This window comes from Anser brachyrhynchus (assembly GCF_964034855.1).
Source record: "Anser brachyrhynchus genome assembly, chromosome: 13".
In the NCBI taxonomy this organism is placed as follows: domain Eukaryota; kingdom Metazoa; phylum Chordata; class Aves; order Anseriformes; family Anatidae; genus Anser; species Anser brachyrhynchus.
In genome coordinates this window covers 6,972,565-6,990,577 of record NC_137708.1, presented here as the reverse complement: position 1 = coordinate 6,990,577, position 18,013 = coordinate 6,972,565, and the positions used below count along the sequence as shown (strand labels likewise).

Sequence of the window (18,013 nt, the reverse complement as noted above, 5' to 3'; positions counted from 1 at the left end):
TGTAATGAGGAATTTGGGGGGGGTTGCCTACCTTTAATTCAGGTGTTAAGACTGACTCAAAGTCATATTGTAGTGCTTGGGGATCATAGTTTAAGTATGGTGAAGAGCTTTCAAGAAATCTTTCTATATCCTGGAGAGCTTTCTGAGCACCTTCTTTAGACTGGCACTTGTCCATCTGCTGGTTGGCGAGAAGGTAGGCACCCTCATCACAGCACTGCAGGGCCTGGGGGCAAACACAGGAAGTGAGACTGTGAGCTACTAAACCAAGGTACTCGTGACAAATATCATTTACTGGATCTTCATCTTCAACATGGAGCTAATCAGTACTCATAAAAACCTAAGCAGCTATTGCATTTTGATAAGGAAGAAAGACCATGGTTTTTTTTCTGAAGGGTGGCTGCACACCTGAACTGTGAAGAATAATCAAAATCATTCACGTTTAAAAGAAAAAATAGGGATTTTAAACTGGTCTACAGTTCTACGTGTAATGTAACTGTGGTGGTGTGTGTGGGAGTTCAGCTGCCTAGCAAGGTAAAACCACCACAGTAACACACGCAGGTATCAGATGAATGCCAGGCTTGGGGTTCGGCCAGCCCTCGCACAGTGGCACACACTGATGTGAGCAGATGCTGCAGCCAGGAACTACAGAGGACTCCCAGTGCAAGGGCTGTTAGCGGGCAGGCAGCAGGAGCCACACTGTGCTCCAGCAGGACCCATGAACTGACCACCAGCACCAACTGGGAGCGCAAGGAGCCCAGGAGAGGACACTGCCCTGCAGCAGAGAGGCTGCCAACAAATCCCTGCAGATTAATGCAACGTTGAAGTGAAGAACACAGGGAAAAAACAAGTTCCTTAATCACCCTAAACAGTGAAATGGAACAGGGTCAAACTTCGCTGCTTCTCTCAGTGGCCTTAAGCATACTACAGCTGTGTGCCTTCTGGCCTAATTAGCATTAATTTCCTTAAATGAATTTTTTATGCTGATTAAGATATCAAAGAGTGCTGGAGCCACATGACTCCACTTCCACACTAGTAGACAGCAGCTGCGCCTATCTACCTATCTGTCATCTTAGTTTACAGTCAGCTGTGTTCATTCTTAATAAATTGCTAATAAAAAAGGGATAGTTTATCTGAAAACATTACCTCTATTGCACTGGGTATGGAAACCTTGACAGTCAATTGATATGCCAATGCTCCATGGAAGTGTGAGCAACAAAAGCTAATTTTTGGCGTTCTGAATTGCCCTCTGGAGATGCTCACATCTTTCTATTGACGATTCACAGGACCAGCAGACACCTGTTTGCTAACTTAGCGAGGAGCAAAGCACTTGTCAGCCTCACAGTGGAGGAACACTTTCCTAATATGAACTGCTGAAGCGAAGCTGCAAATTTCAGATGCTAACCATCCACTTCACACGGCACCAAATCTCTGAGCTCTACCTGCTGAAGGCGGGTATGAAGATCCAAGGTCTTCTGCAGTCGCATCTGCTTCCTTTTGATTTCATCAGACAAGACATCAGAATGGTGCCGCAGCTCGTTGCATTGCTGGCAGATTAAGTTGAGTGCGTAGTGGTGATTTGCTGCTAGCTGGTGTCCATGTAGTATCACAACCTGAGCCTTCCCTATCAGATCCTTTAGCGAAAGGGAGAGAATAGATTGCACACTTACTGAAATAATGCCAAAATACCTACATGTAACAACATGCACTTGCTCTTCTTACCAGATTTCAGGTACGCATGGAGATGACTGCCATTAGGAGTAGCCAGAATGGGTGGCTTATGCAGGATAAAATGGCACCCATCATCTGGGAAAAAAAAACTTTTGCTATCCAAAAGGAGGATGAAGAAGACGACAGTATTTCACCAAGCCAGCAATGCTGCAAATGGCTGCTGGCAACGTATAGCTGCCATTTCCAGGAACTGCATTCTAAAAAAAATGTAGCTGATGTCCAGTTTAGGCACAATATGCTCATAAGCATGAAAGGGAATTTGAGCAGCTAGGGTTTGTGGTGAAAACAAACCAGGTTCTTTACAGCAAAGCTTGATGCAAAGAACATGCTGTCTTGTCTGCACTTCCTGGTCAGCGTAATGGTTACGTCTTCACCAGGCTTGGCTTTCTGCTGAGGCTGCTTCCCTGTTGCACACTGTCTGCCAGGCCTTTTGTTCCTCCTCACTCTCTCAACAAAATTTCTTCCAAATGGCCAAAAGTCTTAGACACCTCCTCTCCCATGGCTCCCATTTTCAAAGGAACCTCTGGGGGTTGTGTCCAAATCCCTCACATTTTCACTGCCCCAGCCCGCTTGCCAAGCACCGCCCTTTGCAGAAGTCACATCCTCAGTTTGGCTCCTGTGAATCATCTCACTTCACCGTTCTCTCTGCTACATCTCTTAGCCTTCATCCATATGTTACGTTTAAATTGCAGACACTTCAAGATAGCAACTTTTTTGCCTCTCCATGTGCCTGGTAACAAGTCTGCCTATTAGCACTGCTAAAAGCACTTAACATATAAATAATTCTTCTTCCAGCTCATTAACTCCCACGCCTCCCCTATGTTCAGACATTTATCTGCTCTGGATTTTCGTGGTGGCTCAGCAATTTATTTTAACTGTGATAATTAAATACCCTGTTCCTGGTTTTCAGTGTGATCACAGTGTTGCTGCTCAGAACAGAGAGACATGAAATCAATCCTGTCTTGCAGCCACTTACCAACAAATTACACCAGAACCAGGTCGTTTTAGAAAAACACCTACCACAAACATAGAATGTGCCTCTTTTGTTTCATTAGTGTATCTTTCTGGGGTAGATTGTCTCACCTGAGCCATACCATCAAAATTACTCAAGTCCTTGAGCCTCTGTTTCACTTGGGAGACACTGTCTCCAGTGTCGGGCAGTTCCGCCTGCTGACCCATTAAAAATTCAATGGCATTCTTGACCTAGACATGAAAAAAAAGACTGCTGCAAAATTATACAAAGCACAGACAAAGAATCATTCTCAGACCAAAATTAATCACACTTTAGCTGACTGTTAAATCCAGTAATAAAACTAGTGTCCAAGAGCTAATTTCTAAATTCAAAGATGCTTCTGTCAGCTAAATCTATGTGACTGCAGGGCAGTGATACCTAAATTAGCTCTGAATGAAGAAACACAGTGGTCTTCCCAAGTTAGCTAGCGCTGCTACTCAAACTCAAGGAGCAGCAGCATAAATTAAACACTCAAAATAAAAAGCCAAAAAAAATCTCTCTTTTCCCCTCCTTTTCTTCCCCAACTACTTCTTCCAACAGAAGTAGTGCATCTGATCATACCTCTTGAAAACTTTGCTCAAACTTCCACAGTTGTAAATATTGCTCCATTTTTAACTGATGTTTTTCCCAGAAACCATCGAAAGCAGTCTCCATCTCACGCAACTGACCAAGTAGCCTTAAGTACAGAAAAAAGGACAGGATTAGAACAGTTTGTAAAAAGAGGACAGACAGATGGGCAAACAATAGAAAGATCATCTATTCAGGACCCCACTTAATCTCTCAGGAGAAATCAACAGACATGCATATATGGCTTGTGAAGATCTCAGAGACTTTTCATGAAATCACCCGCAGATAACAGTACCTGGGTGAAGACGTTGTTGCTATTTCTGTTTTATCAGAATAATATCTGAGAGCCTTGCATGGGAGAACCTTTCATCTACCCCGCAGCCCCATCATATAAATTGGAAAAAATATCAGATTAAGTCAAAGGTGCTTGACAGAAGTTATCCAGCAATTCAATGGGTCTGGAGCAAAACTCTGGTATTTCTGTCTGTACCTTTTTGATAGGTTACCTAACCAACACATCTGTATTCAAATAAATTGAGTGTTTCCATTGAAAAAACAGGCAAATTAGCAACAAGCTGCACTCACCGATTCACAGTCTCCCAGTCCCCAGGCCTCTCGCGGTGCTGGTCCTGACTGCATTCACCCACCTCAGGCTCTTCTAAACTGCTTAGAAGCAAGTTTCCTTCTTTTGTGACTGCTGTAATATCTTCCTGTGTAATACAAAACATTTCTGGCTCAGGTTATTTTGTGAGGTAAGGGTCAGTCATCTCACATTGCTCTTGCCTCCATTTCCCTGACATAAAGCAGAGCACTGGTATCCATCAGACCCAAGGACTCCCAGCAAACATTTTAGTTCCCTTAAACCTTGGAGCTGGGGGAGGCTGAACTATGAACTCGTCACCATGCTGGGTGGGAACTGGCATGCATAAAAACATGAGGCCACAAAATGATTCACGATGCCGGAGGGCAGCACTACTACCAGTCTGTCTCGGTGAGCAGGAGGGTTTATCTATCCACAAGTTCATGTGTTCAAGCAAGTATTTCTGCAGGTTAGGAATGTGCTTTTCCATCTAGGTCTTCATAGGAAGTTGCTAGAATAGCATCCCATAGTGGTGTAATGCTGGGACAGAGACAGAGCCTCTATGTAGAGAGGCAGATCAGCACTTTCAGTGTAACCTACGCTTAGAGAAAATTCAAAAACTTAGTGTGTTCATCAGTATCAGATGAGGCACTCTGTCCTGCCATGAGCACAGCCCCAAAGCAAACACGTGGCAATTTATTCAATTATTTTCAGAAATAAGAGATCTACTCAGAGATGAGAAGGAAGCAGAAAACAGATGTGGCTGATGAACTGAGCTGGAGGAACCACTGAGATTGCTAGTTCGTGGAGGAGGAAGCAATGACCAGACTTCTATTGCAAGAGAAACAATGGCAAAACAACTTTTGGGAGAAGATTCAGAAAGCACCGTCTTACTTAAACTTCTGCCTGCCCCAGATTGCTCACAGCAACCTAAACATACGAGCATCTTCAGGGCGGCACAGCCTTCTTCTGAACACAGCAGCCCAGGAGTAGATGGCCACGGCCACAGGAGATTCTCCTCTCCTGCACATTAAGTGTCCACTGCCAGTTTCCATCCCTGTCACTAAAATTTCATGGAAGATGACCGCAAGGAAAAACAGCTAATCTTTTTGACACTACCATGTACAGCAGACTCCAAAGAGGAGTTGCACGGTATTCTTTAGACCATGGGTAGCTGCTGTTTCATCGTGTTACATCTCACTCTCAGAGACCAAAATTCTGCTTTTGATTCAAAGCCTTTCATTATATGTCAGACAAAGTAGCTGAACTGTCAAACAGGTGCTAACTGGATTTTGTCCCATTCAGTATATTAGAGGTTAATTTCTCAGTTACTCTGTTTAATTAATTTCTGTCAATTCTTCATTGTGTTTTCAACTAGCTTCTGTTCAATATCACAGCTACATAAATTATCCTGATCTACTCATTATTTGAATTCAGGAATCAGCTGTACCAATCTTTTGGTTGTAAAGAGAGATACAAAGATCCCATGTCTTGCTGTCACCACAATCTGTGCAGTTTCTCATCTGCTTTCATCTTTCATGGTCTTAGAAGGAACAAAAGAAGAAAAAAGTCAATGGAACTGATTTTAGTCAGAAGCCAAGGAATGTTTTTGATATTTTAAATTAATAGATGAGGCATTAAAAGCAACAGACGCTTTGTATTGAGCACTGCTGTGCTTTATATGCAAATGAAAACACATGACATGTTTTATTTCACCACAGAGAAAAGTATATGTTACTGACTTGTTTATATACAGGACTAAATTGTGTAATCCATATTTCCTCCCTACGCTTTGGACATAATCCTAGGCACAAAGTCTAAGTCAGTCATACACCAACATATGTAGCTGCTGTTTTATGACAACTCTGTTCATTTCCAAAGAAGAAATAAAGGACCTCTCATTATCTATAATCTCACTTGCTGTACATACGCACATGCCCATACATACATACCTACACACAGAACCCTTCAGATGTCATTTTGCATATTTCTAACTGGTAGCCTCCTGGGAAAACACTGTCACTTGGACGACAAATGATTATAAATGAAAACAGATACACTTCTTTGATTTATGTGAACGCATCCTGCCATAAAGCAGAGGACCTCATTCTTCAACTGCACAGCACTGCTATTAGCACGAGAATCATTCTGAAGTGAGGGCTTGGGGACGTGCCTATGCTGTCCCCAGAAAGATGCAGGAGCAGCAAAAACAACAGCGTGATAGCAGCAGCTGGTACTCTACAGCTTCCACTAAATCCTATAAAAAATTTAATCAGTCAAAATAGTTGAAAAAAATCTTAAAATATTAAAGAAAAAATGTTGTTTAATATGAAACATGAAGGCTCACAGGGGTCACGTCAGGAGTGCTCTGTACTGTACACTCATAAGAAATCTTCACCTTGCATGCTCTCAAACAGTTTCCTTAAGTCCCCCTGGGGAAGCAACACGCAGTAAGTGTGCAGCCCTGCGTGAAGGTGGAGGGAGCTGGGGACAAACCATCCCTCTAGACCTGCTGATGATCTCTGCTTGCAACTTTCTTCAGCAGTGGGAGTGAAGCGGAGGGAACCCCAGCTGGGGCAGGCAATGAAGCCTCCCAGCTGCCTTGCTGCCAGAGGGGCAAGCAAACCCCAGAGGAGCAGCACATTTTAGACATCGTCTTCTGTATCAACTAAGGAGGCGTCAGCTGAGACTGTTTTCTGGATGGTAATTTACTTGAGTGCATGGCAAATGCATGTATAATATACAGACAGTCATGCTGTTTTATTTTGTCTGTCAACACATACACATGCTTGGGAGGGACGGAGGAGTGGGCATCAAACAAATAGGCAGTCCAACCCCAGAAATCCTATTGTGCTATGCAAACAGCGGCTGAGCTTCTGATGAGACATACCTTGAGCTGGTAGTACTTTTCCGTGCGCAGAGCCAGGATGCGCTCAATTGAATACATGTCGTCTGGTAGTTCGGTCTCTGCCAGCTCCGTGCCAAAAGACTGTAACATCTGTGCAATTTCCTTCACAGTTAGTGCAAAACTCTCTATTGCCTGGTGGGAGACAATAACTGCGATCAGCTTGGCGTTCGGGATATTCCTACAGCTCGTTAAGAGTGCACTAAGAGCCAAGGCTGCAGGTGAGTCTAGCAGCCTGCTCTTGAGGAGGTGGGTGGGAGGTCCACTGCTGATGGAGCTGTTGTGTGCTGCGGTGCGCTAGCTAGTGGCCACCAACTCATGGCCAGATGGCTTTTAGCACAGCCTGAATCCACAGCGGGGACTTAAATTAATATTGGGGACAAATACCCTATGCTTTTTCTGCTGCCTGTTCCTGTGCACTGTGAGATTCTTCCTACCATGCTTTAGAGGTTTATGGCAGAAGCCACCAGAAGGGTCCATCTCACAAATTCCTTTTCTACCATCATTTTCCTCTGGTTAACCCACACCTGGAACCACCTCCAGACAGAAGGACTTAGGGGATGCCTTTGGCTTCCTGGTGATGGATGTTTCCCACTCTGCAAGCCAAACTAGCAGGTTACATCACAGCCACCTCATTCGCAGCTTCACCAAGAAGACAAGGGAGATCTGTCCAAACAGCTAACCCCAGCTTTCCCTCAGGCACGGGCACAGACTTGCCACAGCTACGTGCTGTTAGGAAGGCAGAGCTGCCCCGGCCCCCTGGTGAGACTTGTCCCCGTTCAGCACTCTGCAACCCCAACTCCAGCGGCAGGGAGCTAAGCCACGCACTGGAGACAAACTGCAGACACTGACACTGGGATGGAAATGAGTGCTGCTGGGAGCTGTGCACGCCAGCCAGATCCCACGCTGCAGGGCGAGGTGGGGCGCTCCCAGTCCCGTTCTTTGCTCTGATCTTCCCACTGGTTACACTAAAAGGAGAGGGCGAAACCTCTCGCTGCCTCAGCTGCTACCAGACGGTTACATCAGTGAGGAGCTGCCCATCTCCTGCTCAGCTGGCAAAAAAATACCGCTTTGTGGCATGCCTGGAGGGTGCTGCGTGAGACCCACCTTCCACAGCCATGCTACATGACAAGTGGCATGGCTACAAAAACAAATGGTCACCCTGGGCTTGAAACCTTGTCCATCAGGGACACACAAACAGCTTTGTCTCTGCTTTTGGGAACAGGATAATAAACTCAAACAGAAGTGACTGCATTTGTATTTTATTTAAACAGCATGTATTTCCCTTGGAAATTTCAGGAAATGTTTTATGAGCACCTTATAAGGACATTTTAGAAGATGTTTTTAATACGGACACTTATCTTAACACACGCAGATATGTTCTAGAAGCTCATCTTTTTCTTAGATTAACCCTAGCATTTTTGTCATTCATTTTGTCACTTCTGTCTCAAAGTGTGAGAGCTATGTCATTGTCACTGTAACACATTGTGCAAAAGAACAAAACTAAGAGCCAAAAATCTTAAAAAATCATGAAAGTGGCAATGCGTCAGTGCAATTTGGCAAAAAGTTAATGGCAGAAGCAATAGCTTGAACCATTCCAGCAACAATGTCTTGGGCTTTTGTCTTCATACTGAGATCTACGTCCTGTTGTTGCAGGACATGGGGCACAAGGATTAGTTTAGTAGTTTTCTTCATTACTGTTTTATTACCAGTAAAGGTAACTGGGAACTTGACCTGCCATTAATCTGATAGACAAACTCACAGTAAAAACTAAGAGCGTACAGGAAGGACAGAAATGCATGGCAAGATGCAGCTCAGGGAATTAAATGACCAATTCCACAAACATCCTGGCAACATTAAAGGAAAATTCGTGCAAAGGAAAAAAAGGGGGAGAGGGGTGTCTGAATTCAGTATGCAGACAGCATTCTTATTGCCCTAGTTCCCCAACACATTTGTGATATTAATCACATGAAGCAAACATTATTAAAAAAGCCTATTTTGTATCTGCCATTAAGGGAAAGTTAATAAAGATTTAAGAGGACATCTTTAAGTAGCAGCTTCAAAAGGAGCCTAGGGGAGTTCACCATCCAATTCGCCTATAAATCCATTAAGTGTCTAACTCCACCTGACTCCTTTGTAAATCTTATCAAGGAAAGGTAATTGCTCCAGGGGTTACTTTCAGCTACGCAATGCTCACTGCCTTATAGGAAATGTTTAGCATGGTCAGAAGGATCAGTGGATCCCCAAAGCCCGAGCGCCCAGCGCTGAGCCCCGGTACGTACAGTCCTGAAGATGACCCACTCGCTGTGGCAGTATTCCAGGGTGCCTCCGAACTCCGGGGTCAGCTGCTGTTCATCAATGTATGTCAGCAGATCGCTAACCGAGCTCAGCATAACCACCTACAAACAAAGCAACATTGTGAGTTGGCTGATCACTTCCACCTAGGCAATACACAAAGCAAGCTTAGAAATATTTTATGTATCTACAAATTGGGTTTGCTCTATATATTGTTCTACAGCATAGCTTCCTTCTTACGCTTATGGCTTAACGCAGCTTTTGTTTTACACATTTGCCCATTTTTGTAAGCAAACCCTGATCTCCCAGGTGCTTTCTTCCTTAAATGAAAAGTACAGTGAGATGCTGCAGTATCTAACCGCCCATAAGAGCTGAAAGCAGAAGAAATGCAGGTTTTTGCAAGAGATTACCAGTAATCTGGAAAAATATACAAACTTTACTGTCATGAAGCACCGGCCAACTTCACCTAAAAACATAGTTTTTAATATGAGTTTCTGTGCATCTTGATCTTTCCTGTGATAAGTCATGAATTTTCTAAACTGTGGAAGTGACAATCATTCTAGAGTGAAAAACGCACAGTTTGTAAAAATTGTGTTATTTCCTAAAGGAAAACATTTGTTTGCTTTTTGGGTTTGTAATTGTGTTAGCCTTATATTCCATAAAAGTACTTTTCTTTCCTTAGTTATTCTTACTATGCCCATTAATCAAGGTGCCTTTAGAAGTCTTGGAAACTTTGACTTCAGAACATAAAACCATTTCAGTTGCTATTTTAGATACAAATAGCAACACAAAGCTGGTATGGTGTTTACACTGAGATGAAAATGATGGTTACGGGTGGAATTCCTAGCAAAAGCTTCTCTGGATATGTGTCTTGACATTTCAGACAACAAAAAAATTTCTGAGCATGGCTGTATCCTTTACAGAGGCATGTACCCTCTTTGAGGCGTGAGGATGGGCTGGTAAGCCCACCACCTACTACCACTGACGTGCTCCGCAGCAAACAACAAACCGTGGACAAGTAAACTGAAAAATGCTACAGGAGAGATTTGGTAGTAGTAGACATTACTGGCAGAGATGCTCCGGTTACTATTCAAGTCAGTGCCTGCAGAGCTGGCCCAAGGCACACAGGCAGCCACCATCACACACAGACAAAACGCCTCTGCATACTCATACCGGTAACTTGAGCAGAAAATCCTCCTGACTAAACCGAAATCCAATGTCAGTGAAGGTGCGCTGGAAAAAACCCGTAGGACGAAGAACCATCACTAAGTGCAGGTTCCCCGGGAACGACGCCTGCAAGAAAACAGAGATGACATTCAACCTGGGCATTCAGCATGTCCAACAACTGCTTTCAAACACCTTTAAAAGATGAGAAATTATTCAAACCTTAGCATTTTTTTTTTCTGTTTGCCCCTGACAGCCTTTTCTGATTCTTGTCTACGCTGGGTTGGACTACGTGTTTCCTAAGACAGGTGTAACATGACGTCTACTGATGTTGGGCCAGCTCAAGAGCTTGCCTGCTGGGCTGCAATCCCACTGCATTTCAGCAATGCTTCCGCAGGCTCACAGCTATGTATTTTCATAATGAGAGGGGGACACTGTAAGTGGTTTAGAGATACGGGATTTTCATTGCAGGAGGACTATGCAGTCCCACTTCCCTTTGGAACAAGCAAGTGATTGGCCATGCACCTCGAAGGGCTGCTGATAATACACTCCAAAACTACATATTGCAGTCAGCACTATAACTTAGGGAGTGAAATTATGACTTAGAAGAGAACAGAGGTCTGAAATTCCAAGGGGAATGACAGACAAATTGGGAATGCAAAATTTATTTCCAAACTCACTGATCACCCCATAGCTGCACCAAGCATGCTCTGCTTGTCCCTGCTCATTATCAGGCACCATTTAATTTGTGGTAAGATTTCGGAATTTCCTGTCTATGTTGCTAGCAACTTTTTCAAGCATATGGTTGGCAGGTGCATTTGTAAATAGATCTGTGAAAAGGGTGTTCGAGAATGAAAAAGAATTTTTAAGAAACTAGGAGTCATATCATTAAATAATGGATAAGCACATGATGCGAAGAGCTGAGTTAATTACGATGTACAATTTTCTCTGAGATCCAGCCAGGCCAGGTTAGATTTCTCAATATGTTCCTCCTCATTTATTTTTTCATTCAAACTTAAGAGCACTAAAGCTGTCAGACCCACACATATTAAGGTACAAACATAATCCATTGGCCACTAAATCATATCAGAGTTCTCGTCCCGTATGTTCATATAAAAAGTTTTCCTTGAGCAGATAAACACCAAAATCTCATGCAAGGGCACTCTGTAAGCCCCCACACACTACACAAGTGCAATGTGTGCATGCCAAGGGCAAGACCATATAGGCAATCCCCACCTCCTGCTCTCCAATAGCAAGACCCTGTTGTACATCACGTTCTCCCTCCCAAACTCCCTACATGCCAGATGTGATAGCAGTGCCTACACCAAGGGCAAGAGTACTGCACATATTTAGATATTTTGCACTGCAGGACACTTACTCTATGCCTTCAAAACAAGGATTGTTCCCATAAACATGCATTAGTGTGTTCAAAAAGGCCACAATTTACAGTTGAGATCTGATATCCATGAACTGCACTATAACTCACTCACTACGTTTTCTTTTGTAGGAAAGGTCAGGTTGTGGATCGCTCACAACTCTACTTAGAAACAGTGACTTTTAGGATCAAATAAGCCACTTACATTCAATACATTGATCTGCAGCTATTTTGAGTAGGAGCAGAAAAACCATAAATGAATGAATGTGAATGAAGCACCAAATTATTAGCCTTTGGAAGTCAACAAGAACTGTGCCAGGGACAAAGACTTGGCATTAGAATCAAGAGTAAACCATTAAATACCAAAGAAGTCTGCGCTGGCTCCAGGCCCTGGGTGCTGTACCCCCGCCACACAGCACTCGGCAAGCACACAGCGTTTCTGAAATGGCTGCCAGCCCCCTCTGAGCAGCGATGGTTGCAGCACAGGAAACCTGAGCAACCTGTGCTCACCCCTGTAAAGTCTGCAGATGGCCTAAGGTCTGAACGTGGCCAGCCCGTTGCAACTTGGAGACAGGCCTCGTCTAAGGAAGTGTGGCTGAGAGGCTGCAGGAGATGCAGGTGCAGCTCCCTGCGTCAGTGCCTGTTTCATTACCTCTGAAAGGAAGATCAGCTCTGCTGCAAGACCACCACAGACAGGCCCCACTAGAGAGGGCACAGCTCTGTCTGAGGAGGGCCACACCTCTGAGACTCTGCTCAGCTTGGGATTTTTAAACCTGAGCTTCCCATATTACTAGGGAGAAAATCATCCCCAGGCTACTGGATATCCCTTGGATATGTCCAAGGACCCAGAGTGGTTCCTCACGTTGAGATTGAGAAAAATCTCCATCTGGGATGCAGAAAACCTTCATTGAGGAAAGCACCACCAGAACTGGCACAGCCTTGTAAACGTCTTGAATGGACTGAAAATTTACAGCATGAATATTTCACTGGAAGGTTTCTGGCAAGCTCAACACTTATCCTCCAGTGTGTCCCTGAGAAGCTGGCTGCCTCTCCCACCCCGCTGCGCTGGCTGCCCGCTGGACCCAGTCAATGCTGCTATTGCTCTGTCCAGGTCTGTGGCTGGCCTGGCTGGTCCTTGACACTCTTCTTGCTCCAGCACACCCCCTGGCACAAGGAAGTCCCAGGAAGAGGCTTGTCGACCTGTGTTTGTGGCAACAACATCCCTGCAGAGCTGCCAGGATATCGTGGCATTCCTTCCCTTCTGCCCTCACGTCCCGGTTTTCTGCATTTTGCAGCCTGGTGATTTCCCAACGGGCATTCCTCTCCAGACAGGACAACAGCAGTAGCCACCAACAAGATTTCAAAGATATCACCAAGGAGCCGCCAGGAGCTGCAAACCCTGAAAGAGTGGACATTTCTGGTCCATGACAGGCCCTGACACTAGTTGTCCAAACTGATTTGAGCCAAAGCTTTGTGAGGCCAGCGGTCTTATAGTGCTTTAAAGGAGGCTGGAGGATGTAATTTTAGGTCCTTCTGTATGGTCATCAGTCCCTCATAGGTGAATCCAACGGCGAAGTCCCACAGAGTCTGAGGACAGTCACTGTTTCTAGCTCAGGAACACGAAAGACCTCTCAGGCCTCTGAACTTTAGGCTCCTAGCTTATTGAAAAAACTGTCAGGAGTATCTCTGAGAAGAACAACCAGCCGCAGATGCATCCTCCCTTGGCTTCATCTCCTTATCTCCCAGGATGACCAGTCCCCTTCAGCCCTGCTCGGCACTTCACGCAGAGACGGGCCTGCTTTGCCCTCCCTCCCTCCCAAGCCTTCTCTCACACATGCCCTCCATGTGGGCAGACTCCTGGGAAGAAGAAACTGGGTCTCCAAACCGTGTTTCCCTATGGGAAGCTGCAGAGTTTGAACTTCTCATACATGCCCTTGGGTAGGAAACCCACAGCTTCAGGAAGGTGGACCAGCGACCAGGAGGCAAGCAGAGCCACCTGTAAAACTACCCTGCAACAGGCATAGGGCGCTAAACACCCTTCTGAGAGCAAAGGTGCCTTTGGAGGCCTTTGGCTGCAGGACTGCAGGATGCCAGCACGTTGCGTACACCATACAAGAAGGGCCCATAACCTGACACTCACGTCCTTCTGTCGTCTCTGCTACAGGGGCAAATCCTGCTCCAACATGACTTCATGCCCCGTGCATGCACAGCTGTATCCCTCTGGCTGCTTGATACGCTTCGCCTCGGAGGTAGCTGCGTTTCCAGGACAGGTGACTTGATTTCCATTTAGTTTAGAAAGCACTTGGGGAATTTTTAGCTGATCTTATACGTGTAAGCCCTGACCTTGATTTTATAAGTAGCTAAAAAACAAGAAATACAGCTTTGAAAATCATACCTAATGCATTTCCAGCATGGAAAAAGCAAACAAGCAAAAATATAATCTTGCTGAAAGACAGCTAGCAATTAACCCATGTCCTGTGCCCTCTTGCAGACTTAAGAGAAAGGTTGAAAAGTTAAAAATACAGATACACAGACAGACCAATAATGCCCTGGATAACATTCCTGAAGGGACTATATATTTTTAATCACTACTACAATTCCAGTTCATCTAAGGAATGAAGTCTAGAGCAGTTACCTGCGAACTGAGCTCTGATAATACTGAAGTTAATGCTGGGGGGAGGAAAAAAAAACAAAAAACAAAAAACAAACAATTTTCCCCATAATATACTGAAGCAAGCAAAGACAAAAGGGTCCTTAACCTTGCATTGTTTCATCTTATTTTTTATAACACTATAAAGAATCTCGTGCATGATAAACTACCTAAAAGAACCCTCTAAACCCTTTGCCCTCTGGCATTCCTCTGCAGCATATTAGGGAAGACAGAAAACTATCGGCACGATTCCACTAAATCAGGCACTTGGCGACATTTCACTGCTATTAATTCACTGACCAAAGACCACGTTCAGAAAATTCCTTCTGTCCTGAGGATGCAGATGCGTGTGCCTTACGGCCCCAGCTCAGCAACTCGTTTAAATGCATGCTCAACCACAGCCACGCTGATCACCCTGCCGCAATCAAGGTAGACGAACTGGGCTAATACAGCACAAGAAAGGGCACACGCTGAGAGCATCGCAGTTGTTAACTCCTTAGTGAATATCTCTTCTTAACATAGCCAGCGTGATTTTTCCTAATTTTAGGAATTTGGTTCGCAGCGAATATTCTTCTTTGCCGTTGCCATGGCTACGCGTGAGGCTGGAAATCAATAGGCCTACAGAAAAAGTAGCATCCCTAAGTTTGGTCCCGAGCAACGGAAATCGACGCCAGTGGTCCTTACAGGGATGCTCAAGTTCATGACTTTCTCCCGTCCCTCGCGGGCAACGTCACGCAACAAAACGCCAGGTATAGCTAATTTCAGTACTCCCCTCCCGGAGAGCCCGAAGGAAAACCCCGCAGCCTTCATTTCAGCCGGCTGCATAATTAACCCCCGAAGCTGCCGCTGCGCCAGCCCGAGCGGGGCCTCTCCCGGCGCAGGGCCCCCCCCCCCCCTTGCAGCCCCCTCCTCCGCGGCTCCTCGACGCCCCTCGCAGCACCGCGGGACCGCGGCCCGGAGCCCGCTGCCCCCCGAGGCTCCCCCGGAGGCTCCCCCCGAGGCTCGCCGCCCGGGCCTCCCGCTTCCCTGCCGCAGCGCAGCGCCGGGCGGAGCCTTACCGCAGTCCTGCGGGCCCTCCGCACGCCCCGCGCGGGGCTCGCCTCGGCCATGGCCCCGGGCCCGCGGCGGAGCAGCGGCTGCAGCGGGAGGGGTGTCCCTGCCCCCGGCAGCGCTGCGGAGGCTCCCTCAGGGCGCTCCCGCGGCCCCGGCCCCCCGCAGGCAGGCGGCAGGCGGCGGCCGGCCCGGCAGCCCCCGGCTGGCAGCCCCCGGCTGGCGGCCCCGCTCCGCGCCGCTCCGCTCCCCAGCGCCGGCTTCGATTTAAGGTGGAGTGCCAAAAATCCGCCGCTCTGCGGGGCCGGCTCCTTTCTGCCGGGGCTGAGCCTGAGCACTGAGTCTACAGCTAGTCGCTTTTTTTTTTTTTTTTCCCTTCCCTCTTTTCCCCCCTTTTTCCCCTTTATTTTTTCTTATTCCCCCCTTTTTTCCCCTTTTCCCCCCATTTTTCTTCCTCCCCTTTTTCTCTTCCCTTTTCCCCATCCCTTTTATTTTTTATTTCCCCCTTTTTCCCCCCATTTTTCTTCCCTTTCCCCTTTTTTCTCCCCTTTTCCCCCTCCCTTTTTTTTCTCCCCTTTTCCCCCTCCCTTCCCCCCCCCCCTTCTTTCCCCCTGCTTTGATCTGCAATGTGCATGCTAAAGTTGTTTTAATATTTTGTGTGTGAAGGAAAGCCCATGGCAAAAGCCGGAGCTTGACCCTGGCACTGGGGTCTCGCTTGCCAAAGCAACAGTACAAGCACGAGCCTGTTTTGCCCATGCTGTTAGTACAGCTCTGAGAGGGACCAGCAACATACACAAGGAGTTAAACAAAAATCTCTGTTCTGATTTAAAAAAAAGAAAAATCTGGATCAGATGCACGACTGCAGAGCTGCCATTGCATTTTCTTACGCTGAAAAAATAGGGCGCTGTATTCCAAATGCAGCTTATTTGCACTTCTCTATTCTAAACTTATACAAAGATCAGAAAAAAAAAAGAAAAGATTTTTCTATTGCAGGATGGGTTATGATTTACAATTGGAAATAAATCAAGATCTAAACTTTTGCGTTACGAAGGCAAGTCCGGCAGAAGACCTCCTGCAGACGAGGACAGCCTTCTAGGGCTGGCCCCCCTATGTTTTAAGGCAAGATTCCCAAGTCTTAAGATTTAGTGGGCACATTTCCTGCTTCTCATTCCCCTTTGTACAGAGCTCCCCCACATTATTTACACGGACAGCCCTGATACTACAGACAAAGTCACTTCCCTATGTGGACACAGGTACACAAACAGGGTGTGTGCTCAAAGGTCACACAATTATTCTATTTTCTTATTAAACACAAAAGGAATGACATTTCTGTAGAAGCTACAAATTAGGACAGACAGGATTTTTCATATTTGAAACTTCCAAACTATGCAAAGCACCTACATCATCCTTAAAGGAAGCTCTTAGTACTAGTACTGGTTCAAACACTGGCAGCAGAACTGAATTTTGATGATCCCTTTAAAGAACTCCTTTTCAAATGCTGCTTTTTCTCTAATGGTTACCATACGTGGAAATTCACTTTGTAAAGTTGAGGGAAAAAAAATCAGTGCCGCAAATATTGTCAGCAGTATTTTATGCACCCTGCAAAAAGGCAATAGGTAATCCTCTCTTCCTTCCACTGGATTCCTATGAGCATTGCCTATGGCAAAATGCCATTAAAGCTCACACATCTTTAATGCCAAGTTCAGCCGGATCAATACCAAATTCTTAACTTAGGAGGAGATCTAACTCTACTAGATCTAAGCAAAATCAGGTAAGAGCCCTCTTTCTCAGGACATATCGTTGACTTAATTCTCCGTCAGATGGATCAATGCATGTAGCTGTTCAACAGTTACAAGAAGAAACAAAGGCAATAACAATACACCCACAAAATTTTCATCAACTTACCCACATGGCATGGTCCAGGTGGAAAAGCATTTATCAGTTAGTTCCTATATACTCGTGCACCCATAACAGTGACTTTCCTACACATGCATACACTACTGTAATACCACGCTGTCGTTTCTGAAGACACAATGTATTGTTGAGTTGTAAAAACCTTACTTTTGAGTTATGCTCAGACTGTAATGATGTAAATAAACACTTGTAAAAGATATTTAAAAAACATGAATGCATACATACATTTTAAGACAGATTTTTTTTCCACCCATGCCCACAAACAAATGATTGTGAAGCCTGTTTTAAGAATCTAACACTTTCAGTCACCGGCAATTAGGTAAAATATAGTCACACTAATAAACAGGGTCTAGAAAGAACATATATGAAGCCAAATTCTCCACCCATCAAAATGGCACAAAACACATTTGGACCGCTAAGAGGAAGTACAAAAACAAGCAAATGAATCAGTTAATGCTCAAACAGCCCATTTACGCATTCAAATGAGGCACAGAGCCATGACTGAATTAATTTTAGGGCCATAAAGCAGAATACTACCTAGAGACAAAGCATGAGCATCATTGTTCCTGATTCCTGATGTTTTCTGAAAGTGATATGTAATGGGAACGATGACTTAGTACACTAAAAGAAACTATCATTAAAGAGGACTTACTGCTATTTTTTGGAGAGTCATTTTGACGGATGTCCACGTGTCCAATCTTCTATCCAGGATTAGGATAAATTTGGTGTCAGGCTCATGTTGACTATGAAATAAGAAAACACCAAGCAGCCAG

General features: G+C 45.2%; 1 protein-coding gene across 5 annotated transcripts in view; it reads right to left on the bottom strand.

Moving 5' to 3' along the window:
* The window catches only part of MCF2 (MCF.2 cell line derived transforming sequence), a 58,943-nt gene that overhangs the window by 23,468 nt on the left and 17,462 nt on the right, over positions 1–18,013 (bottom strand). For 4 of the 5 annotated variants that reach the window (XM_080553635.1, XM_080553636.1, XM_080553637.1 and 1 more), the window contains exons 4-12: positions 17,893–17,983; positions 10,261–10,380; positions 9,075–9,191; positions 6,778–6,927; positions 3,893–4,017; positions 3,302–3,416; positions 2,812–2,931; positions 1,440–1,631; positions 32–223 (exon numbers count right to left, since the gene is read on the bottom strand). In XM_080553635.1, coding sequence (XP_080409761.1) covers positions 32–223; positions 1,440–1,631; positions 2,812–2,931; positions 3,302–3,416; positions 3,893–4,017; positions 6,778–6,927; positions 9,075–9,191; positions 10,261–10,380; positions 17,893–17,983 — 1,222 coding nt within the window. Of the gene's footprint in view, positions 1–31; positions 224–1,439; positions 1,632–2,811; positions 2,932–3,301; positions 3,417–3,892; positions 4,018–6,777; positions 6,928–9,074; positions 9,192–10,260; positions 10,381–15,334; positions 15,494–17,892; positions 17,984–18,013 lie in introns of those variants that run through there. The other variant, XM_080553639.1, reaches the window with a different exon arrangement.